The 22991-nt window shown below is 38.9% G+C and overlaps 2 protein-coding genes across 3 annotated transcripts; both read right to left on the bottom strand.

The window, feature by feature from the left end:
* Nucleotides 1–4469: 4469 nt before the first annotated feature.
* Nucleotides 4470–9571, bottom strand: rbp1.1 (retinol binding protein 1, cellular, tandem duplicate 1). The gene is given in 5 exon segments (XM_061695046.1): nt 4470–4999; nt 6507–6608; nt 8792–8818; nt 8820–8947; nt 9215–9571. Coding segments are annotated over 5 exon segments (381 nt in total). The 5' UTR covers nt 9288–9571; the 3' UTR covers nt 4470–4948.
* Nucleotides 9572–13250: 3679 nt separating this feature from the next.
* nmnat3 (nicotinamide nucleotide adenylyltransferase 3) lies at nt 13251–20240 on the bottom strand. 2 transcript variants are annotated; one of them, XM_061695044.1, is made up of 6 exons: nt 20122–20240; nt 18757–18903; nt 17974–18157; nt 15887–15966; nt 15163–15362; nt 13251–13991 (listed from the first exon to the last, which is right to left on the bottom strand). In XM_061695044.1, exons 1-6 carry the CDS (start codon nt 20168–20170, stop codon nt 13776–13778), a joined length of 876 nt encoding a protein of 291 aa, XP_061551028.1. In that variant the 5' UTR covers nt 20171–20240; the 3' UTR covers nt 13251–13775. The 2 variants fall into 2 exon arrangements, with proteins under 2 accessions (XP_061551028.1, XP_061551029.1); XM_061695045.1 differs by lacking the exons at nt 13251–13991; nt 15887–15966 and having other exon boundaries at nt 15233–15362.
* Nucleotides 20241–22991: the final 2751 nt, after the last annotated feature.

Below are 22991 nucleotides of genomic sequence, written 5' to 3'. Positions count from 1 at the left end.
TGGAACTTCCGGGGATTTATAATCTCGCGAGAGCTCGAATCAAAAACGGCTGATGTGACGTGGCGACCAGCATAGGAGAGTGGGCTTGCGTACAACATACTTTTTTGGGCAAATAAAAACAAACCGTTTAGGTTATGGTTATTGAGGAGTTAGTTGTAAATAACGAGGATTTCGTATCTTTATGGACTATATTATTAAAACATTTTGTCGTAGATTGTCGTCTTTCTTCTAATATACCCCGCCTCCACCAATCCTTAATGAACGCAAAATAATGCCAGGAAAATGTTTGCTTGTTGTTGTTGTTGTTTCAAGTAGTAATTAACTTTAAAAGAAAATAAAAATCGGCCTGGACGACCCCAAGTCAAATATATATTTTTTAGTTTAAAAAAGACATATTTGCAATTTAAATGTAAAAAACTAGAAATGCGCCTTCATGTTAGTTAAAGTCTCTCTAAATATAAACATATATCAAGGGAAACATCCATCCATCCATCCATTTTCTGAGCCGCTTCTCCTCACTAGGGTCGCAGGCGTGCTGGAGCCTATCCCAGCTATCGTCGGGCAGGAGGCTCGACGATAGCTCTAGCTCACCTGTGAACCCGAATGAGTAAGTGCTGTAGAAAATGGATGGATGAATTGTGATAACTCTTCTATGACCACGTTTTATGTACATTACAGGATTTGGAGTACGTTATTGTATTAATGTTTATAATTAGGGATGCAACTAACAATTATTTTAATAATCGATTAATCTGTCGATTTTTTTCAATTAATCGATGAATCGGGGCAATTGCCTGGTTTTGTCGAATGTTAAGTTCCCCCCCAGTTAATTGTACCTAGTTAAATGTACCTTCTACCATCTAGTGGAAGAGCATTTAATTGTTCTGAATGTCACTATGTGTCAGTCCTTCTCAAATAGTGGGGCGCGTCTGACCACGAGGAACATGCATTTTTTGCATAAAAGAGTAATTGCACGTCCACTACAGTAGGTGGCAGTGGGATGTCAGTTATGGTGTGTGTAAATAAAATATATCCCTCCCGATTGTTTTGGGACTGTCACTGATAGTAAAATGAATCAATCAATAAAATAAAAAAAATTCAAACTCTTTCTTGTCATCTGCCCTTTCTTGAGTGGTTAAAAGCAATTCCTTAAAGTCCCTGTATACTCCTCCCACTTCTACTCGTCCTGGAAAAATGTATGCTACACCGTAACAACGAGGCGCTCTTAAGTCACCACGCCAGCGCAAAGCTCCTGTCCACATATTGGCTGTCACATAGAATCTTTTTTACGTCACTCCTCCGCCTTCACCTCATGACATGTGAGCAATTACAGCCAACAACGAGGCACCCTTAAGCGGCCACGCCAACTAGAATCCCCGGTCCACACATTGTATGTCGAGTGGGACTTTTTTGAAAAAAAAAACCCCTCTTCCATATTCTAGCACTCTACAGTGACCACACCAGCAGAGTTTGCGGTGGGAAAATAAATTTTCGGGATGTCGGCATAGCTAGCTAGCTAACGGCACTTGGCAATTGGGCCGGATAAGCGTGGATGCCAACAAAGGCCACTCAAGTTGCATATAAGTTATTTACATGTTATATAGTGGGGTAGAGGCGACTAATGCCAAACTCCAAAGTGGGCCACACGGTGCCATTTCAGCCATGCCCAAAAAATCAGGAAAACTGAAATAGTGAAAAACACTCTATCTCCACAAGTGAGAACTGCATACAGTTCCACAAAGAGGTATTCTTCTCAAATTCATGTTTTTTTTGCACAGTTTCCCCACTTTATTTAAGATCACCAACCAGATGTAAATATCATACAAATATGACCCAAGTAAACATAAAATGCTGTTTTTCAATGATGATTTCATTGATTAAAGAAAACCTATTCAAAGCTACCTAGCCCTGTACGAAAAGTAATGGTTCCCTAAACCTAGTAAATGATTGGGCCACCCTCGGGAGCAACAACCGAAATCAAGTGTTTTCTAAAACTGGCAATGAGTCTTGCACATCTCTGCCAAAAGGCCCACTCTTCCTCACAGAATTGCTTTAATTCAGCAACAGTGGAGGGCTTTCAAGCATGAACAGGCTTTTAAGGTCATGCCACAGCATTTCAATCAGTTTCAAATCCGGACTTTGACATAGGCCAAAACCTATAATTGTTTTTTTTTAAGCCATTCAGAAGTTGACCTGCTGGTGTGTTTTGGATCGTTGTCCTGCTGTAGAACCCAAGTGCGCTTCAGCTTGAGGTCACAAACCTTTGACCGAACATTCTCTTTGAGGATTTTCTGGTAAAGAGCAGAATTCATGGTGCCATCAATCACATCAAGTCGTTAAGGTCATGAAGGAGTGGAGGAGGCCCTGACCATCACACTACCACCATCATGTTTGACTGTTGGTAAAATGTTCTTTTTCTGAAATGCTGTCTCACATTTATGCCAGATGTAACGAGACACACACCTTCCAAAAAGTTCAACTTTCATCTCATCAGTCCATAGTATATTGTCCCCAAATTATTGGGAATTATTCAGATTTTTCTTTTGCAAAAATAAGATGAGTCTTTATGTTCTTTTTGGTCAGCAGTAGTTTTCACCTTGGAATGGATGGCCATGGATGTCATTTTTGCCCAGTCGCTTCCTTACTGTTTTTTTCATGAACACTGACCTTAACTGACGCAAGGGAGTCCTGCATTTCTTTAGATGTTGTCCTCGGTTCATTTGTGACCTCCTGGAGTCATCGATGTGCTCTCATGAGAATATTATTTCTCGATGTTAGACTAACTTTATTTGGTGATTAAGTTAAAAATGTAACATTTGAAATGTTTTTTGGAAGACTGGTGAAGACTTTCGAGGTGTGTGACCTTCCTGTCAGAGCATCCAAATTTGTGGCCTGGAAGAACTGGGTCATCACAGGAGCAGTAAGTATCATTGATGTGCTTTTATCCATGACACCAGCAGATTTAAAAAGCTTCAAGGGGAACCGGGCATATGACATTTTGAGATTACAAGTGGCACATAATGAACTACCTTGTGTAATGTTGTGAGAATGTATCATGCAACATAATTAGATGCGCTTAATTACCACAACACTTACTGTACTGTGTAATTATGGTGGGACTTTTAAGTACTGTGAATGTAAAATTTTTTAAAGGCCGTAGATCATTTTCTGTTCAGTTTAGGAAAAGGGTTGTATTACAATTTGGTTAGGTGTAGGTGTGATCTACCACAAATAGCTCTTTGATGACTTGCATCAGCAACCTTGCGAAAGAGGTCGAACCTTACGATTACGAAGTCGCAGGTCACTTAATGTTGGGTTTAGGGTATGCGTGTCTTTGAAGTTTCTGTACGTCTGGGGTCGATACAGGTGTGAGCTGATTTTTGTAGTCCTAGGTGAAACGTACCGGGAATGAGTCTCTGATGCAGTTTAACCATTTTCAGTTTTGTGGTGAAATGTGGAATGAAAAGTTTGAACAGGAAGTGAACTGTGACCTTGTAAATGGAAAGTTCGACCTCTTTTGCACGCTTGCAGATGCCATAATTACAGTTAACAAAGAGATACTCATGGTACGTCACACCTACACCTACACCTACCAAACTTGGCAGGTACGTGTATGACCCCGACACCTACAAAATTTTAATTACAACCCATAACCTAAACTTAACAGAAACTGACCTACGACCTTTTAAAGGTACAGTTTTGGAAAATTTACAGGTGTAACACTTTTGCGAACATGTCCTTCAGTCTTCATCCGATTGACTTCACTCTTGGTCAGTACCATCGCAACATCTGGGACATTAAGTTATCATTAGCTTTTTTCCCCAGACGTACCTATTTATGAGTGGCGGCTCTTCAACTGAAACTTTTCTGATGTCGCCACAAAACAGGACATGGTGACAGTTCATCAAAGACCTATTTGCGCCAAGTTGCGCCTACGAAAATTGCTACACACGTGTAGCACCATGACACAAATAAAATTGTAATTACAACCCATATCCTAAACTCAATAGAAAATGATCTACAACCATTTAAATGTAATATTCACAGTACTTTAAAGTCCCACAAATAATGACCAACAATGGATGCAGTAGTGTAGTAGGCCTAAGAGTTAAATATCACTCATGCATCAACTGTACAAATTATGGCTTTTTTGTTGACTGTGATGTCTGTCATCTAAAGCAAAGCATTTAACAACAAAGACAAGAGGGCTTGATGTTTGAATTTCAACTCTTATTGGTCGGTTTGAATTTATCCCCTTATATTTAACTCGGGTCCATTTCTTCTGATCATCCTTAAGATGGCTCTACACCTTCATTGGAGTCCAGCTGTATTTGATTATACTGATTTTACTTGATTAGGAAAGCCACACGCCTGTCTATATAAGACAAGTGAAGACATGTATTTATTTTCCCTTTACGGGGACTTTATTGAATTGCTTTGAACCACTCAAGAAAGGGCAGATGACAAGAGAGAGTTGGACATTGTTTTATTTTTTTGATTGATTAATTTTACAATCAGTGACAGGGTCCCAAAACAAGGGATTGGGAGAGATATAATTTATTTACACACACTGTAACTGCAGGGGAAGCCATCCTTACTAGAGACACCCGCACCCCTCAACTCTACTCAACGTCTTTGCATCCAGATCCATCAGTGCGGTCTGCCCCTCTGATAAGCTACACTTAACCGCATGCGTACGTCTAATGCATATCGATAAATTGATCAAAGTAGCAGCTGTCCTGAACCAGTTGGGAACGTTACACGATATGCATGCTACCTTGCTTTTTTGAGCTGGAAGATCCAGTCAACGTTTGATTAGTGACGGAATATCATGGCAGAAAATTATATAGGGGCGTGGGAACGTGGATGAGTGCTTGAAAAGACTAAATAGGATGCCGGATGCTACGTCAGCTGAGGGGGTACCGTCTCGTCGGATATAGGAGACACTTTACGACTTCTTGAAGACCTGCTTGGAGACGACTCCTCCAGCTCGAAGCTCCTGCGAACAAATACAACAAAGTCAGTGAGAGAGCAACGCACTTCAGTCTTGCAATGTGTACATTGCTCATATGTTCCTTAAGGCTGCAAACACACGCACTGCGAGTCTTCAATGAAACTCACCCACATTTTTTTTAAATGTGGGAGGAAGCAAGAAATTGTTCTGCCTTTCACTATATGTCACTGGCTCAAGTAGATGTACATTATTTGTACTAAATTAATCATATTTCTGACCAATTACGTGAAATTGGAAAATGTCCCACGGGACACCATATTTCATGGCACACTTGTTGGGAATCATTGGATGGATGAATACAGGAACTGTGATAAGGGGGAGTAAACTGTTGACAATTGAGAAAATAGTTTTTGAATTGACCATTGGGTAAATGGGGCCCAATGTTATTTTCTCCACAGAAAATTCCACAATAAGCCCCTCGGTGGATGGATGGAGGTACACTGGCTTCCTTTCTGTCTTGCAATGCTGTTTCCACCCACCAGAGATCACTGCTGCTCTAAAATCAAACGCTCCATCGTTCTCACCTATGACGCTTTGATGGCTACTACCTGAAAACCTCATTTTGGGGCGTCACTTGAATTAAAGAATGAACTTTTTACGGAAGGAATTCTCATTATGTTGAACTCATGATTTTGGTCATTACTTCATTGCCTTCTTTTGACGTGCTAATGCTTTCATTACGCACCACAATGGGGCATGAGATGATATGATTAAAGGGGAGTCATGTAATTGCTTCTAACACAAATTACAACTGCCATGGTATGCTCTCTTTTTGTGTGTTGCTTCTCTATGTGTGGTAAAGTAGCAGTTGTTTGAAGGTTTATAATTACCATAACATATTTTAATTCTAATTTCAGTGGACTCGTGAGGTATGGTGTGGTTGAATATTTTTTTAAATATACTGTGGCTACAATTTATTTTGTTTTGTTTTGTGTCAGGTCTACAGTAAACTTCAAATGTTAGTGACAGATAAAAAGCTTGAGGCGAGCACACTTAGTCTTATTTGGAGAATGTGGAAGCGAGAGTCTTCTTTTCATTTCTCAAAGTGATGTTATACGATAGTCTCGGATTTCTTGAGGGCAAGAGACTGAGAACCACGCTAAGGGATACTGTTAAAAGTGTGTTTTAATAGCTTTAAATTTGTTTAAAGTGTTTTAGGGGATACAACTATACATACACAATTAGATTATTTCTCTATTTCGCAGATTTTCACATATTGTGGGTCAGTCTGGAACGTATCCCCTACGATAAACAGGGTTACCTCGAGTTGTAAATGAATGTTTTTGTTTTTTGTTTTGTTTTAAAGGTCTCACATCTTCAATGCACTTGTAAATTAAGGCCTTTTCCTCGGATCACATCACAATGAAGTTACATAAAGTTGCATGAGAAAATAAATGCACCGCGCATTTGCCCTGAGAGGCATTTAATGATTTGGATTATAGTGTCGATAATGTGTGATTGATATTCATGGCAGGAGCTGATGTGTTCTTACCAGATGAAGCTCGTCTCCGTCCACCCAGTGGGTCCAGCCTCTTCCTTCAATTTCTCCTTTCTGCACACACACCAGCTTATCTCCTTCCCAGGTGATGGTGGTCTGAGTGTACATGTCAAGATGAGAGGCATGATTTATGAAATTAGTACATCTGGGCAGTAATCAACCTCAACAATATAAGGGATGGTTCCTGTTGTTAAGATATGCATGTAAACATGCTGCATGCTGCTCAGCCTGTCAACATTCCGATAAAATCAGCTAATAAAGGATGCATGTGACCTTCACGCTCAGCCGTTAAATAAGCTTATATCTTATCTGTGATCAGTTTATCAGGAAACAAAAAAGCTATTTCTCTCTCAAGGAATAATCATTCCTTTCACTGTTCAGTGTCACAGTCTGATTACATACAGTACAAAGGGATTACGTCTATTAATAAGACACCCTCTTCTTAACTTATTACATCATTTTACATTAATGGTTTTAGCTTTGTGATTGTAGCTCTGCATATTTAATTCTTTTTTTTTTTTTTTTTTTTTGCCAGAGCCTTCAGTGTCTCAGCTGGCCTCAATATTATCATAAGCACTGACCTACATTTACAACAAAAATTCTAATAGGCATTTGTACCATGAAATTGTATTCATGAATTCCCAACTATTATTCTGTTCTCTTCATTTTGTAGTGTTATTTTAGTTGCACTGCTTTCAGTACGTGTATGTTAGATTTTCTTTTGTATAATCAGATGTCATGAGATGTGATGTGCTGCCCTGTCAATCAATCTGCCCGGGGGCTTCGGAATCAGCAATACTGGCCCATGTAGCATAATCTACATAAGCAATGGGACTGTTATTTTAACCAGTCATATTTCAGATTTCCTTCAGAGGGCCAGATAGCTGGCCCAAAATAAAATCTGCATTTTTATGTCCTTTGATTGGTTGGTCACAACAAAAATTGTCAAAAGTCAATAGTACGCATTATACATAGGTATAGGGGCAAATGGAAAAAAACTTTCACATTTTATTCGTTATGCCGCCATCTAGTGGTTATGAAAAAGCTGTACACTTTCATTCCAAAATGCCACCGCCACCTAGTGGTTGTAAAAAAGGTACAGCCTACACTTTCATTCCAATATGACAGGTATGTATGACTGCATATATGGACATTTGTGCTCATAAGTTTACATACCCTGGCAGAATTTGTGAAATATTTTGTATTTATTTATTTTTAAATATATCTGATTACTGAACAACAACCATCATTAATTTCTTTATGGTTATGTTTAATGATATGGCTTTTCTGAAATGCTTGACGGTTTAATTTGAATCCCATTAAAATAAAATTAAATGCGTTTCGTCTGGTCCTTCATGTTTTTGTTAAAGAATTGTGCCCATCTTACAAATTCTGCCTGGGTAATCAAACATATGAGCACAACTGTGTGTTTTGTAATTTACTAAATAAAAGTAGGGCTGTGAATTGCAAATTAAGAGCAAGTAAATAATAAAAAGGATTATTCTGAAGTTCAAGTCCTGAACTTCAGAATAATTATTTGGAAAAAAAAAAAACAGAATACAGATAATACTTCATGTTTTGATCATATATCATATGGGTAGAGGCAAAATCATGCATTGTAAAAATGCATTATACATATGTAGAAGGGCTTTCCAGAATTTTGAGGTCAACATACAGGGTGCGTATTATACATGGGTGCACATTATACATGGGTGCGCATTATCCATGAGAAATTATGATAATTGATATTAAATATTGATATGAACTGCTCCAGATAATGTCTGTGGCACAGTTGCGTGTTATTACATTGTGATTTTGTATTGTATTAAGTGGTGGATTAAGTCAGTTAAGTCCTCACTGTAGGCCCAGGTACCAAATGCACGGACCGCCACTGTTTCTTACAATCTGTAAATAACCTGTCATATATTGTGTACACACTCACACACTTCCACAATCTAGTGAGATAAGAGGGTAGTGATCAGTTTAGGCATGCAGTTATTCATTTAGCCATGCTTGTATTCTTATGATAGTAGTTAAGAACTGCACTGGAGGTGTTACAAAATATTGTAAACAGCTTGCAGTATAATGGAGCATAGCTTTACAAACACAATAACAAACAAGTGTTTAAATGTCTTTGTGGTAATCAAAATTGAACATTAATAATTTCACATTGGATCTCATTATATTTTGCAGGTTTCTCAATGAGTAAAATTCCCTTGCAGAACACAAGGAAATAGCAAGTAGCCTTGTGAGATCGGCACACCGATCCCAATACTCACCATACACTTCCTGTCACCCACCCCCGGACAGATCCTCCTCGAACTCTTTGGCCACATAGAAATCCGTGTTGTAGTGTTTGTAGGTGCTGAGGGTTTTGATGATGATGATCGTGACGATGTGCAAAGTGGCAATTTTTCTGATGGCAACGTGAACATCTGCAACAAAGACCCCAGATGAACATGCATTGTTATTTTCTTGCATGATCGCATCCAAGCCATTCTACAATTTTTAGTTTTCCAAGTGGGATGATGAAAGACTTATAATGTGTAGTGTGTTTTTAAAAATAGCACAAATTAAATAAAATCTGACAATCAGAAAAACTATTAAAAACATTTCACTTGGAATATCACATTTAGTGATGGTATTGTATTTTGTTGGTCTATTGAGTGATGATCAGGGTGGCTTCTTCCTTACAAACTCACCGAGAGCCTTGAGGTACTCCTCAAAATTGTCATTGGAGATCATTTTCCAGTATCCGTTCAGATCCACAGGCATTTTGGCTGCTTCTCCAGAGGTTCCCTTACTCTCAGTGGGCGAGGAAGTCAGCTGTGGAAGGTCACTGGTGCTCGAGTGCAAAGCCTGCGGTCAGAATCTCCCATTTGAACCAAACTCAACTCCTAATCCGATTACCTACCAGGTTTCATTTTTATATATTTTTTTTAAATAGTGAAGAGCTTGCACCTCCCATTTCGCAGCTGACGTTAAACTCACGCAACACCCCAAGCGTCACTACGATTTATCCTGTGCTGGAACACAACCGGCACAGGCTCACATAATATACAATGCACCCGTGTGAGCTTTATTTCTCAGGATGCTTACGAAGGCTATGAGGGATTAGGATCAATGAACTCCCTTCAGGCCCACATATATAACTCAACATGTTGGCCCAGTGCCCTGATTTATGCTTATAATGACTTCCTTTCACTAAAAGGAGAAGATACATCAACTCAATGCAAAACATGAATCTATTAAAACAGCCTGAATGAAGACTTACACAAGCGCAATCACCTGAGCGGAAAATTATCTAACCAGGACAAAGAAATGGAGCACAATAGACTGGTCAATATTTAGTTTTGTAAAATAACTAATTTAATTTGGCGGCACGGTGGACGACTGGTTAGAGCGTCAGCCTCACAGTTCTGAGGACCCGGGTTCAATCCCCGGCCCCGACTGTGTGGAGTTTGGATGTTCTAACCGTGCCTGCGTGGGCTTTCTCCGGGCACTCCGGTTTCCTCCCACATCCCAAAAACATACATAAATTGGAGACTCTAAATTGCCCGTAGGTGTGACTGTGAGTGCGAATGGTTATTTGTTTGTATGTGCCCTGCGATTGGCTGGCAACCAGTTCAGGGTGTACCCCACCTCCTGCCCGATGACAGCTGGGATAGGCTCCAGCACGCCCGCGACCCTAGTGAGGAGAAGCGGCTCAGAAAATGAATGGATGGAATTTGTAATATCACATTGAGGCCCCTCTGTAGCAAAATGCTATGAGTAGGAACACATGCTGTTTTAAAAATGCCAGTGACTATCAGTGACTATCAGGAGCAAGGTGGCTTTCACACATCAGTGACAAAATACACCCAATAGTTGGGCAACTGTCAGCAATACTTGAAGATGTGGCAGACTCACAGAAACTATGTAACTAAAACATCCTTCCATTTTCTATAGTGGTTGTCCTCATTACGGTCATGGGTGAGCTGAAGTCTATCCCAGCTCACTTTGGGGTGAGAGACTGGTTGCCAGTCAGTCGCAGGGCACTGACAGACTAACAACCATTCACAATCACATTTACACCAATAGACAATTTAGTCTTCAAAAAAACCTAAGATGGATAATTTTAAAAAGTGGGAGGAAGCCAAAGAAATTACAGGCAAGTAAGGGGGTAACATGCAAACTCCACACAGGAAGGGCTGAGCTGAGATTCAAACCCTCAACCTCAACTACTAGGCCACCATGCTGCCTGCAACTACAAGAACAATCTTTCTGCTGTGAATGCCAAAAATAAAAAGTTAAAAAAACAAAGAGATGTCAGCACAAATATTAAGATCATAGAATAAATAATATATAGAACTATAGAATGTATTATTTATATACTATATACAGTATTATATAGAATATTCATGACTTGACTCCTGAATTCACTTATTATTTGAAGTCATTTTGGAACCTATCCTCTGTTGTTTAAAAAAAAACAACTATTTTTTGTGCCATATTGGTACCAAGGCACTATGTTGAAGTGAGTTAAGGAGATTTATTTAAACTGGAGTGCACTTACATAGTGCTTTACAAAGCCTCACATTCACACAACACTGGGCAGCTGCTGCCATGCAAGGCGCTGCCAGGCCCACTGGGAACAAATTAGGATTCCGTGTACTGCGCTCAAGGAAACTACTTCCATAGCAGTCGGAGCCAGGATTCAAACAGGTGACACTTTGGTCACTGGACAAAAATGCAAAAGTAGTGTTTTGCCACCATTTTCATGCCAAAGAACGATGTTGAAGCAAATTGCTTTATTTAGACAAAAGTAGGGGTTTCGCGCTATGTTGTAGGCAATTTTACGGTGAACCTCTTTTTTTTTTTTTAACTCAGGTTTCAGCCCATAGCCAATGTGAATAGCACATTGATAAAGATGTATAGTAGAAGCTTCAAATTTACACAGGTAAGGGCCACAGTAAAAAAAAAAGACAGCTTTTGTTCATTATGAGATCCATCAACCATTCAATCAGCCCTCATTTGGAACTTTTTTGTCTTTTATAAGTCAACTTTAAAATAATTTAGGTATTGTCCTTTTGTATCATGAAACAAGATATCATAAACGTGTCTGATATGTGGTCATTAGTAGATTTCATGAGGACAAAACCTACATATTTGAAGCCTGGAGGTGGAATTGTCAGATTGCCCATTATTTAAACAGCAGCTCCCCCTCTCTCCACGCCATGCATGCAATTTGGTTTCAGATCCAAGCATTCCACTGAAATGGCTACATGCATCTTCATTGAGAAAATAAAATCTTCTCTCGACAAGGGTGGAGTTGTAGGGGCGATGTTCTTGGACCTCAGGAAAGCTTTCGATACAGTAAATCACTCTGTTCTTCTTACCAAGCTCTCAAAATTTAACTTCTCTCGCAAAGCTGTGAGCTGGATTGAATCATATCTGCATGACCGAACACAATCTGTATCAGTTAACAACTGCAGATCAGAGTCTCTTAGGCTAACCTCTGGAGTCCCTCAGGGATCAATATTAGGCCCCCTTTTATTTAGTCTTTATATCAACGATTTGCCCACTGTTTGTTCTGAACCAGAGTGCGTAATGTATGCAGACGACACGGTTTTCTTTGTTCATGGTCGCTCCAAAGATACTGTTGCTGCTAAACTCACTAATACAATGTCCTGTGTCACAACTTGGTTGCAGGAGTGCTGTCTACAGCTAAATGTTTCTAAAACTGTAGGCATGTATTTCACTAAAACAAATAGAGCATCACCTGACCTCGACATACATGTTAATGGAGAAAAAATGCAACTTCTCAGCCAATACAAATATCTTGGGTTAATAATAGATTCACAGCTTTCCTTTAAAGCCCATATTGACAAATTGTGTAAAAATATCAAATTAAACCTCGCAAATTTTCGTGCAATTCGAAATGAAATGTCAACTGAAGCCGCAAGAATTTACTTACATTCAAGGATTCTTAGTCACTTTACCAGTTTGTCCCAGGCTGGTCAGAATGCAAAAAAAACATTGGAAGTTTTGTAGTACAAACAAGTAATTAAAGTGATGGATAAAAAATCAAGGCACTATCATCACTGTGCAATTTAAAAAAAAATACAGTCTTTTAAACTGGGACAGTCTTCACATATTTGCAGATTGAAATTTGATTTATAAAGTACTGCATGATTTGGCTCCAGCTCCTCTGGCTGAATTCATCAGCCAAAAAAACAGCTCTGAGCGTGTCACTCGAGGCGCTGTCAAGAGGTGACTGTCTCATTCCTCTGCGCAGGAGCACTTTCAGTAAGTCAGCCTGGTCAGTGAGGAGCGCTGGTGAGTGGAACTCAGTACCTGAGGAGGTTAAACTGCTTACAACATACAAGGCCTTCACAAAAAACTGAAAATGTGGCGAGTTAACACCTATCGCTGCCAACACTAAAAGACAAGTATGTTATGATGGTTTTTTTTTGTTATGATCAAATGATTTGTGGTTTTATTCTCTCTTAATAGTATAGTAAGTCTTTGATTATGTATCCTGTATTATATTGTCTTGTAGATAGTACATCATGGCTAGGGGACTACAGATGAAAACTAGCCTTCTGGCTAATTCTGGCTTTTTTTAACCATGTGTACTGTTTTATGAAATTGCATTGTCCCCTTTCAAATAAACTGAGTTAAAAAATAAATAAATAACAGAAGTCGTAATCATTGTAGTAAGAAAAGAACACCACCAGTCAGAAAATACTACTCCAATAATTTTAATTTTTATTTTTTTTACTTGTGGGCTTGTGGAACTGCATACATGAGGAATTGGTAACGTTTAAGAGATAAATATTCATCCAGGAAAGGAACACTGCATGTCCATGAATCAAGAGGAACAAAGACTGGTGAGGATGTTTTCGTCACAACACATTTTAGTCCAACGTCAGTCGTACTGTTGTTTTAGAAATCTCCACCACACTGCAGCAGAGTGTAAATTAAATCCCCCCGACCCAGACTGAAGAGAAGCACTGATCTGTGACTGAATTCATACTTGAAGGGCGTCTATGTTCAGCTCACTCTTATCAGTTATCCAGATTCTCTGCTGGCAGCTGGGCCTGCATGAAAGCCCCCCCCACAGAATGACCACACTCTAATAGCAGCTTAAGTGCTATGTTCATAGTGGGTTGAAGCACAGGGAGGCCACAATGTTCAGTGTGTACCTCAGTGCGTATGTGGCTGGTGCATCATCAGCTAGTGGAACTAAACCCCTCGCCATTTGAGAGACGCATTGATCTGTCAGTCGTCCAGACTCTCCAGTGGCTGCTGTGCTTGTTTGGCGAGCGGCCTCAGAGCCATGCCCTCATTTCTCCTCTCGCTGTCCTCAGTGTAGAGGTTGTGCTGCTCAATGTATTCTATCACAGAGTCTGGGATCAGGTATTTCATGCTCATTCCCCGTCTGAGAGCCCGCCGGACCTCTGTTGCGCTGGTCTCATTCCTCACCCATTCTTTCACCTAGAGCAGAGGGTTTCAAACTTTTGAAATGTACCAACTCAAAAAATTAAGTGCCACAGTCATGACTCACATTAAAACATAGATTAAAATACAATGTTTTGCAAGTAAAATAAAAGTTTTACCTTAAACGTTTGAATACTGTTTTCATTGACGTTTTCATCAAATGCAACCACAAACAACATGGCATGATTGTCAAGGAAGAAGCGGATTGCCCTGGTAGGTGTAGTTATATTATAATTAAGGCTGTGCATGAATTGGTGGAGATTTGAATTGGGATTTGATTGGGCCTGATAAAGCAATCACCAAATCAGAATTTCCCAATTTGAATCACAACGAATTCTACAATATTGTCATGTCCTGTGTGATTTGGCTTGTAATTGTGTTGCTTTGCCTCCCTCTGCTGACGTTTTAGTGAAAAAGATTATTTTATTTTATTTATTCTTTTATTTTATATTGTTAAATTCCAGCCTCTGTTCTGATAGGTAGATTTAATAGTCATGACACCTGGCAATGATCACCCCATTCATTGACTGTAATTTAGCATTTCTGTAACAGAGCGCTCACACCTCTTAGCCACAATTACATATGAAATGATAAGTATTATTGTAAAACACAATATAGATACTGCACATACTCTATTGGTACGGCTTGGTGGCGGCTAGATGAAACTTGCTGATACCTGGAAAAGTATTTTTATTTTTGTGAAAGCTTGCATCAATAGCTTGCATCAATTTGGCGACAGAGACTCCCAACGCTTTGCGTTTGAGCCACAGAGGCAGACGAAATTCAAAATATTTGAGTATTGTAAAACAAATATATATACTGTATATAATTTATTGGTATGGCTTGGGGGCGGCCAGCTGAATCTTGCTAATACCCGAAAACGTATACCTTAGTTGGAAAATCTCATGTGTGATGACATGGCATTTTTTGATTGGCTGTTACATCTACGATGTTGTAACGTCATTCACCTACAATTTAAAGTAAAGTAGGTGACGGTCGGCCACTTGCGAAAACTAGTTGCCTAACCCCGGGTTTGGGTTTGGCCATGTCGCTTGGTGTGTCGCGGGCTTAAGGTAATATAAAAAGTTTTAATAAGTTATTAATTGTGATTCTTCGCATACCACTAGACGGAACCCTCTTACCACGACACACTTTGAGCGTCACTGACCTGGAAGATGTTTTGTCGGTGGCGCCACAGGGTGTCTGATTCGTGCACCATCTGCTCGGGCTGAAGCCCACCTCGACTAACGCACACCAGGCCAAAGCGCCCGACCACCTCCTCCATGTGGTCATCCCGCCACAGGCCTGGGATCTTGAAGGTGTGCAGGAAATCAGCTCCACACAGCAGCTTCAGCTGAGGAGGGGTGTCTGAGGGGGAAAAGAGGTACAGAAAGTGAGGGGGAAAGCTGTGTCCAAATTAGTTAGGTTGCATCTTTCGGAGACTGCATTTGATGGCCACAGAGAAAAGGCTATCATTTGAAGAATCCTTTAAATGCTGCCTATAAATGTGCCTTTCTTTTCAGAACACACTGCACCAGAAGAGCCCCTTGCTTATGTATTGCAGTTTCTCTTGAAAGTGTGCATCATTTGATTAAATCTGTTAGTGGGAATGTTATTAAACCCAAAATGTTCTATTTCGTGTGCACATTATATCTATTCTGTGGTCACAAACAATAATAAAGAGTAATAATAATTAATTTTATTTAAAAGCGCCTTTCAAGCCAATCAAGGTAACCAAACAAAGGTAATTTAAAAACAAAACAAAAAAAATAAAAACAACAAAAAAATAAAACAATAAAAATAGCAAATGATAGGAGAAATGTTAACGTGAATAGGGAATCCGTAATAGGTGTGTCTTGAATTTGGATTTAAAGGTTTTAATAAGTTCTTACTCTGACAGGGACTGCTGTTTCCACTGGAGTCTGCAAGTGTCCTCTGTTCATACTCCTTTAGAATACGACCATAATGATACCTGTCAGGAAAAATGTATGTTGGGGGGGTGTTACCTACCTTCATGTGAAATATATCAACCAATTAAAAATTATTTTTTTAGAACATATATTATTTAGATGCTGAACAAAGCATAATGAGACAAAACTGAATCGGCATGCGTGACAGAGGAAAATTTATGAAAAATATCCACTCGTTGTGATCCCGTTAAGCTTCTTAAACCAGTTCTATTCAAGTGTTGGTTAGTGAAACGAGTTGTGGTGCTCAGAGCCTGGAAACAACGGGCCGCTTTATGTCATGATCAGCACCCACGTTGCGCAAACACGGATCAGAAACAACAATGTGAAGGGGGGGCAACACTCCTAAGGGGATTTGTGTGAAACCGTGAGAAAGGGGGTGGGGGAACAATGAAAAAAAAGGAAGGGGGCTGAATGAAGCAAGCTAAAGAGGGATTTTACCGAGTGCCCAAATTAGCAGTATGAAGTTAACAGCTGCTTTCACATGGCCTTAACTGCATCTCGCTTGTCCGCTTGTCCCTCTGAGAGAGAACTTGTGCAAAGAGCACATTCACACACCTGTTGTGGCCTCATGTATTCAGACATGGTGTTTTTGTGTTGTACAAGAATTTTGACCAAGATAAATCATTTTCAAACTTTTTCCACCATTGTGACCTGGAATTTGTACAATTCAACTGATTCAACTGATATTCTTCTATCTTTTTGAGAGGGGTGGTGAAAATGAGCAACTGAAATAAACTTGAATGTGATTGACTTGGATTTGCCGTTTAACTTGCTGCCTTCTTGGCCAGGTAACCATTGCAAAAGAGATCTGTTCTGTTTTAACTGGTCTTTTACCTGATTAAATACATTTTTAATAAAATGAATTTAAAAAATCTTGTTGCAAAAGGATGCACTCACATTAGGGGTCACCACAGTGTGTCATCCTTTTCCATGTAAGCCTATCACCTGGGAACATGTCTTCCCTCATCACATCGGACTGACTTCCGATCTTAAAGATTGGTTCGCGACACCCCCAATTTTTTTGTGTAGATTAGACTTTATCTTGTTTCTGTTTTCTATTATTGCCTTTGCAACACCTTTAGTTACAAATATTATATATATAATATTAGTGTTTTCACTCCCTTGATTTATCAGCAATTAGCTCCCATCATGTTCTCTCCATCCGCTTCAGGGTATCATTTTTGTTTATCGTTAATGTTGTTTGCGTCAGCCTTCTGCTACGTAGTTTTTTGGTTTTTGTATTTATACTTGCTAACATTGTTTGTGCACCCTTGGTTGAGTAAAAACATGTTTATTTGCTCTTAATTTTGTGTTGCTATGCTTTGGGGTTTGAAGTCCTGTACATGTGAAAAAAAAAAGTGTGTGCACACACTCGGCAAAGAGTATCTCAGTCGAGAACAACTGTCTTGAACAATAAATCCTCAACACCAATTGCTATTTTCCTATTCGTGCTATTTTGTGCCCTCCGTTAGTGCTATTTTGGTGCATCTTAGGATGTTACATAAAGAGCAGAAATATTTTTTTAAATTAATTAATTATTTTTTTTAGTGAATAACTGAGGATCGGTTGCATAGAAAAAAATGCAAATAGTTGAATAGACCAATTCATAAAAAGTGGACTGGACATTCGTTTGTTGACAGTGATGTAAAGTAATGTACTGGTACTAGTCATTGAGTCAGTCATCAGTCTTGAAAGGCACTATAAAAATCTAAGTTATTAATATTATTATTAATAATAATAATAATACTAAAATAATAAAAATAATAATAGAAAAGGGGAGTGAAAATGAAACTGTGCTTGACAATGGTAGTACCTCATTAATAATGTTGCTCACACTTTACAGTGAGACTCAATTTAAGGTGGTATCAACAGGATGAATACACACTATAAAGGGTGGCATTAAGTTGAACTTGCCAAAATATTGAGTCAACACTTATTGTTGAAAACTTCTATAAACTATTTATAACAGTTTATTAACAATTAAATTACATTATCATTTTAACTCTCACCTCATGGTGACCACTGTTTCAGTCCAGTCCGGCTGCTGGCTCTCCCATTCGTCAGCTTTGACCCAGTTTGAGCTCTGGAGCGCTAGCTTTGCCATAGCAATCCTGTGCTTTGCTAGCACCAGGCCTTGCTTCCCATAGCCGTCACTCACAGGAGACACAATGCCACCCACTACTTGGTATTGGCCTGGAGGGAGAGAATATAAATGTACTTTTTCTAGGTCAGGATAATTGACACAGAAAATGAATATATTTACAGCATCTGCCATGCTGTATGTTACTTTAGGTTTTGTTAGAACACATACTGTCAAGAAGTTAAATTAGAGGATAAATTAGAAAACATAATATTTCCAGTTTAGAAACTCACTATTGTTTAAGGCTGATTGAAAGTTGACTCTGGCCATTGGTCGGTATTTTCATGATTATTGCAACATAGACACCCCAACTTCCAGGTAATATGCTGTCCCCTAGTGGTCCATTAGCAAAATTTGAAGAAATAAAAATGGTTTCTTTGAAAGCTTTGAAAAAAAACTTCAAGTAAATGTTGTCTTGTAGAAAGCTGTTCCAACAGTGGAGCCTTTTGGCATTATCATTTTGTACGTATGTAAGGCTTAGAGCTTAGTTAATGCAATGTTGTGGGGTGGTTTGTTCTTGAAATGAAATAGATTTATTCATTATACTTACAGTCCTCATAATGTATAAAACCATGAATTTATAAAACCACACAAGCAGCAAAGGTCAAACAAAAACACTTGAAAAATCCTATTTCCTCAATTGAGATCTGACCTGTGCTTTGCATGTGGTCTCTGGCCAGCTCAAACAGCCTCATGTGCTGGTTGGTGATGGGATTGAAGGAGCCGCAGGCTAACAAGACTAGCGGCACATGCTGGATGGGCATTTTGGTTAAAGACCTTCTCAAGATGGCAAAAATACCTGGAAAGGAAAGGTTGACATTAACAACACTATCTAAAAAAAGTGACTGACATCAGCCTGAATTCCAGGTCACTGATGACTGGTTCTGGACTTTTGTGGAAGTGTATCCACAAGTATCCAAGTCAGTGACAGTGCTTTTATGTCTATGATATCATGATGAACACATGGTAATATTTATGGAGCCTCAGAGCTATGTTACAAAATACCTATACATTAAACAACATTACGAAGTCAGGGGCAGACATACAATTAGGCAAACACAGGCAATTGCCTGGTGGTGCCCAGATTTAAACATCTAATAAAAGCTTAATAATGTTTTTTTTAATTTAAAGTAATTATTATTATTTCAGTTTTGACTCACATGCTTAAAAACATCAAATCTATTATTTCGAGTGCTCCCCCACCCTTCTCATGTAATGAGCCATCTTAATCCTCGTGCTAATCTGAAGCACGAAAACAAACTTGTTGGCACGTTGTGAGGAAAATTAACGCAGCGTTATCCCAGTGGAGTGGAGAAGAGGAGAAAAACAAATGTCTATTTATTTATTTCATCAAAACTACCAAAGGTTTCAATCTTTTTCACAGTGACACTGAATGTGCCTTGCCTACAGCAGCAAGAGTCAGATATTCTTGTCAGTTGCAGTAACATCGCTCTTGTTGTCAGCCGAGGAATATGCAGCAGAGATGAAGTGGAGAGTGACTGTTCGCCATGAAGATTTGAGAATTAAAGCGGTCCAAATGGTAAATTATAATAAAAATTTATTGATATTATCAATTGCAGAAAAAAGCATTGAGATGATTCACGTGTTTGATAATAAGCCTCATCAAGCATTTTAAGGACTTTATCTAGCTCAGGAAATATTTCTTTTTCAAAATTATACTTTTTTGTTGATAATAAATATCAACATTCAAAATGTATGCAGCAAATGGATGTGAAGGGCCCCATGACTGGCTTTGCCTTGAGCTCCCAAAAGACTAAATACAGTTTGCACCTCACATTACTTTTACCACTTATTGCTAAAGGTATTAAACACTACCACATAATTCTTATATTGAGAACCTATTACCCAATTAGTGGCAGGAATACTGTATTTGAAATACTTAATATAATGGTAAAGGAACGTGAGATAAGAGATTTTTTTTAAACAGCACTTCATTACTTAGAGAACAGTCAACTGTCTGTGTCAGTGATTATACCCTGAAATGGGAAAAACGTACCTTGGATGTAGTTTTTCCTTTCTAGAAATGTTTTGGTGTAAGGACTCATGTTGAATTTTGAGGACGTCTATTAGGAGTGAGCAACCACAACAAACCCCTTCTTAGAGGCGTCCATCTTGGTTTTCAGGAGCCCTGAGAACGCGGATGTGACGATTTCTACCATATCCGATTGAATTACATTTAATTAATTAAAAACAATAAGTAGAACACCGAAACCTTGACAAAATACACGTGTGCATCTAGATATTAAAAATATCGGTGATAAGAAAATGTATTACACTTTTACGAAGCGGAGCTTCTTTCTTTATGTGTCACACTGTTTTAGTTCCGTAGGTAGACAAGCGGCAGTTTCTATTCCGAACCGGAAAAAAACAAAACAAAAAAAACACACACGCACACACACATAACAATTTCAGTGCGACCCCTCGTGGACGAAGAGTCAAGACGGAGCTGTCCATGGTACAAAACGACACCAATTATTCCATCCATTATCCGAGCCGCTTATCCTCACAAGTGTCGCGGGAGTGCTGGAGCCTATCCCAGCTATCTTCGGGCGAGAGGCGGGGTATATCCTGAACTGGTCGCCATCCAATCTACACCAATTCGGATTAAAGCAAAATAATAGCTGATCGATGGCAGGCGACAAGTCTAAAATACACGATGCAAGCGGTATTTTTTAGTGAATATATATATAAACCTCTTCACTTCAGTTAATATCTTGAATATTAATGACTAGAACACAGTAAATCATTTATCAAGAAATTTTCTACACCGCTTATCCAGTTCAAGGTGAGAGGGTAACGGTTGAGCTGAAGCAGATCCCAGTTGAATTCTGTCGAAAGACGGACTACACCCTGGATTGGTCGCCAGTCAATCACATGGCTCATACTGTACATAGACTCATACATAGACGAACATTCATATCATTACTGAGTGGGAACTGAACCCACGCGGCCAGCACCAAAGTAAGGCGAGTGTGTCACTACACCATCAGGGACCACCAGTACCACATCACAAATGAGATAATTCACCTTTCAAATAACTACTTGATAATAAGGTCATAGAGTAAAAAAGTTTCAAGTTTTTGAAGTTTAAATTAAGGGTTGAAACTGATACGGGTTAAAAACTAAAAGGGCAATGTGGGCATGACTGAGATTAGGACTTTAAAATCATACTAGTTCACGTAAAATATATGCCATTATGACATGAATGAAATCTTCAGTAAACAGTAAATTCAGTAAACAATAAATTCCACCTCTTATCTCCCTTTAGAATAATCTGCCATCAAGGGAAGGGAAGGAAGCAAAGAAACACTTTGTTAAAATTCCCCACTGACTGCATTAAATCATCTGCTTCTTTTCATGGAAACAATCACTGTGGAAAATATGTGTCTAAGGTGACAGCGTGTTCACCTAACTTTGTGTTTGTCTGCATGTTTTTTGTGTTCTTGTTTTGCTCTAACTCACAGGTCTGCCCTCTCTGGCTCTCATCCCGAGAACACAGACACCCACACCCATGAGCAGCCACTGTTACGTAAAAGTGGTGTTCATTTACTTAATAACCACACCGACAGTGAGTTTCTCTGCTAATAACTTGGTAGTTAGGCTGGGTGAGCATCCAGAGACACTTTCAAGAGACAACTAGAGTCTAAACGAGAGCAGTATCATGTCAAAGCCAAACGTTAAGCAGAGCTGTACTAATTTTGTGACTTAAATTCTTCATATAAATCTCAATGTCACATACATGTTATTAAAATAACTGGGAACTGTTTTAAATGGTGAAAAAAAATAAAGAAATGAAGTAGTTAGAGAAAGGATCACTCACCGCCCAAAATATCAACACACATTGATTCTGAAACTGGTAAAGCATGATGGGAAATGCTGTTCATATACTGTACTCCCCAACACGCTACAGCAGTTTTATTTCCAACTTTTATTGAGCCATGACACATTAATTCTATATTAGAAAATCTCAATCTCAGACAAACACTAGAGAAGAGAATAGAACAAAATGCGTCTATCATCATTTTAGCATGTATGATGAGATCAGGAAGGAAAACTACCCCTTTCAAGGTGCAGTGCAAATAAATACCCAAATGAAACAACAACAACGTTTCAAACCAGAGTAAAATTGTCAGTGTGAAATCTGGGCCTGTTTAGGTGAACACAAAGCTCTTAGTCTGTCGAATGAATGGCAACAAGTTATTCGTACTTTGTGCCATCTAGTGGAAGAGCGTTTAATTGTTCTGCTTGTCACTATACTTCGCTGGCATAGATAGACGAACAAAAATGCATTATTGCTAATGAATAAATAATTTGTGTTATTCGTCGTTGTTTGTGTAGGAGCCTTGAAGGTTCTGTTATGAAATTACTTTATTTTTTTGTAAGATGAAGCGTCACCGTACAATTATTTGAGTCAGGTTCTTCCATTTTTGTTTCCCTCCCCCTGTTGTTTCTGAAAACTTGAATTTTTGATTTAATGACTGAAAAGCTAATGCAATAAACACTACTACATTTCCTATTAAGATGGTTTCAAACTTTTTTTTTTAAATCTCATTTGGGGTAAACTAATGATGTCGAGGACAGAAAACAACAGAGCAAACATCTTGGTGTTACGAAATTCAGTCTCAGTTGATATTACATGAGTGAATACTGAGTAGTTGGAAGTTTTTTTTGTTTTGTTTTTTGTGTGTGCTGGCTGAAAATGACATTTGGTTGGACCGTTTTATTTTGAAAAGGAACAAAAGGAAATAACATTGAACGAAGACTATTGGTCGCTCCCTCTCTCCGAGCTGCCAGCGAACGCCTCTTTACACGCCCACGATGAGAGAGTGAGGCTTGTGAAGAAACACCCACAGCTCCACACGCCGC

Source organism: Phycodurus eques, chromosome 13 (genome assembly GCF_024500275.1).
Source record: "Phycodurus eques isolate BA_2022a chromosome 13, UOR_Pequ_1.1, whole genome shotgun sequence".
NCBI lineage: Eukaryota > Metazoa > Chordata > Actinopteri > Syngnathiformes > Syngnathidae > Phycodurus > Phycodurus eques.
The sequence above is the reverse complement of the archived record's forward strand: the minus strand, read 5'-3'. Positions and strand labels throughout refer to the sequence as shown.

Coding starts and splice junctions, on each gene's coding strand:
- nmnat3 (XM_061695044.1), bottom strand. CDS start 20,170: ATGAGTCCTTACACCAAAACATTTCTAGAAAGGAAAAACTACATCCAA. Junction 18,158..18,756: donor AGACCACATGCAAAGCACAG/GTCAGATCTCAA, acceptor CTCTCCCTCCAG/GCCAATACCAAGTAGTGGGT. Junction 15,363..15,886: donor AAACAGCAGTCCCTGTCAGA/GTAAGAACTTAT, acceptor TTTCCCCCTCAG/ACACCCCTCCTCAGCTGAAG.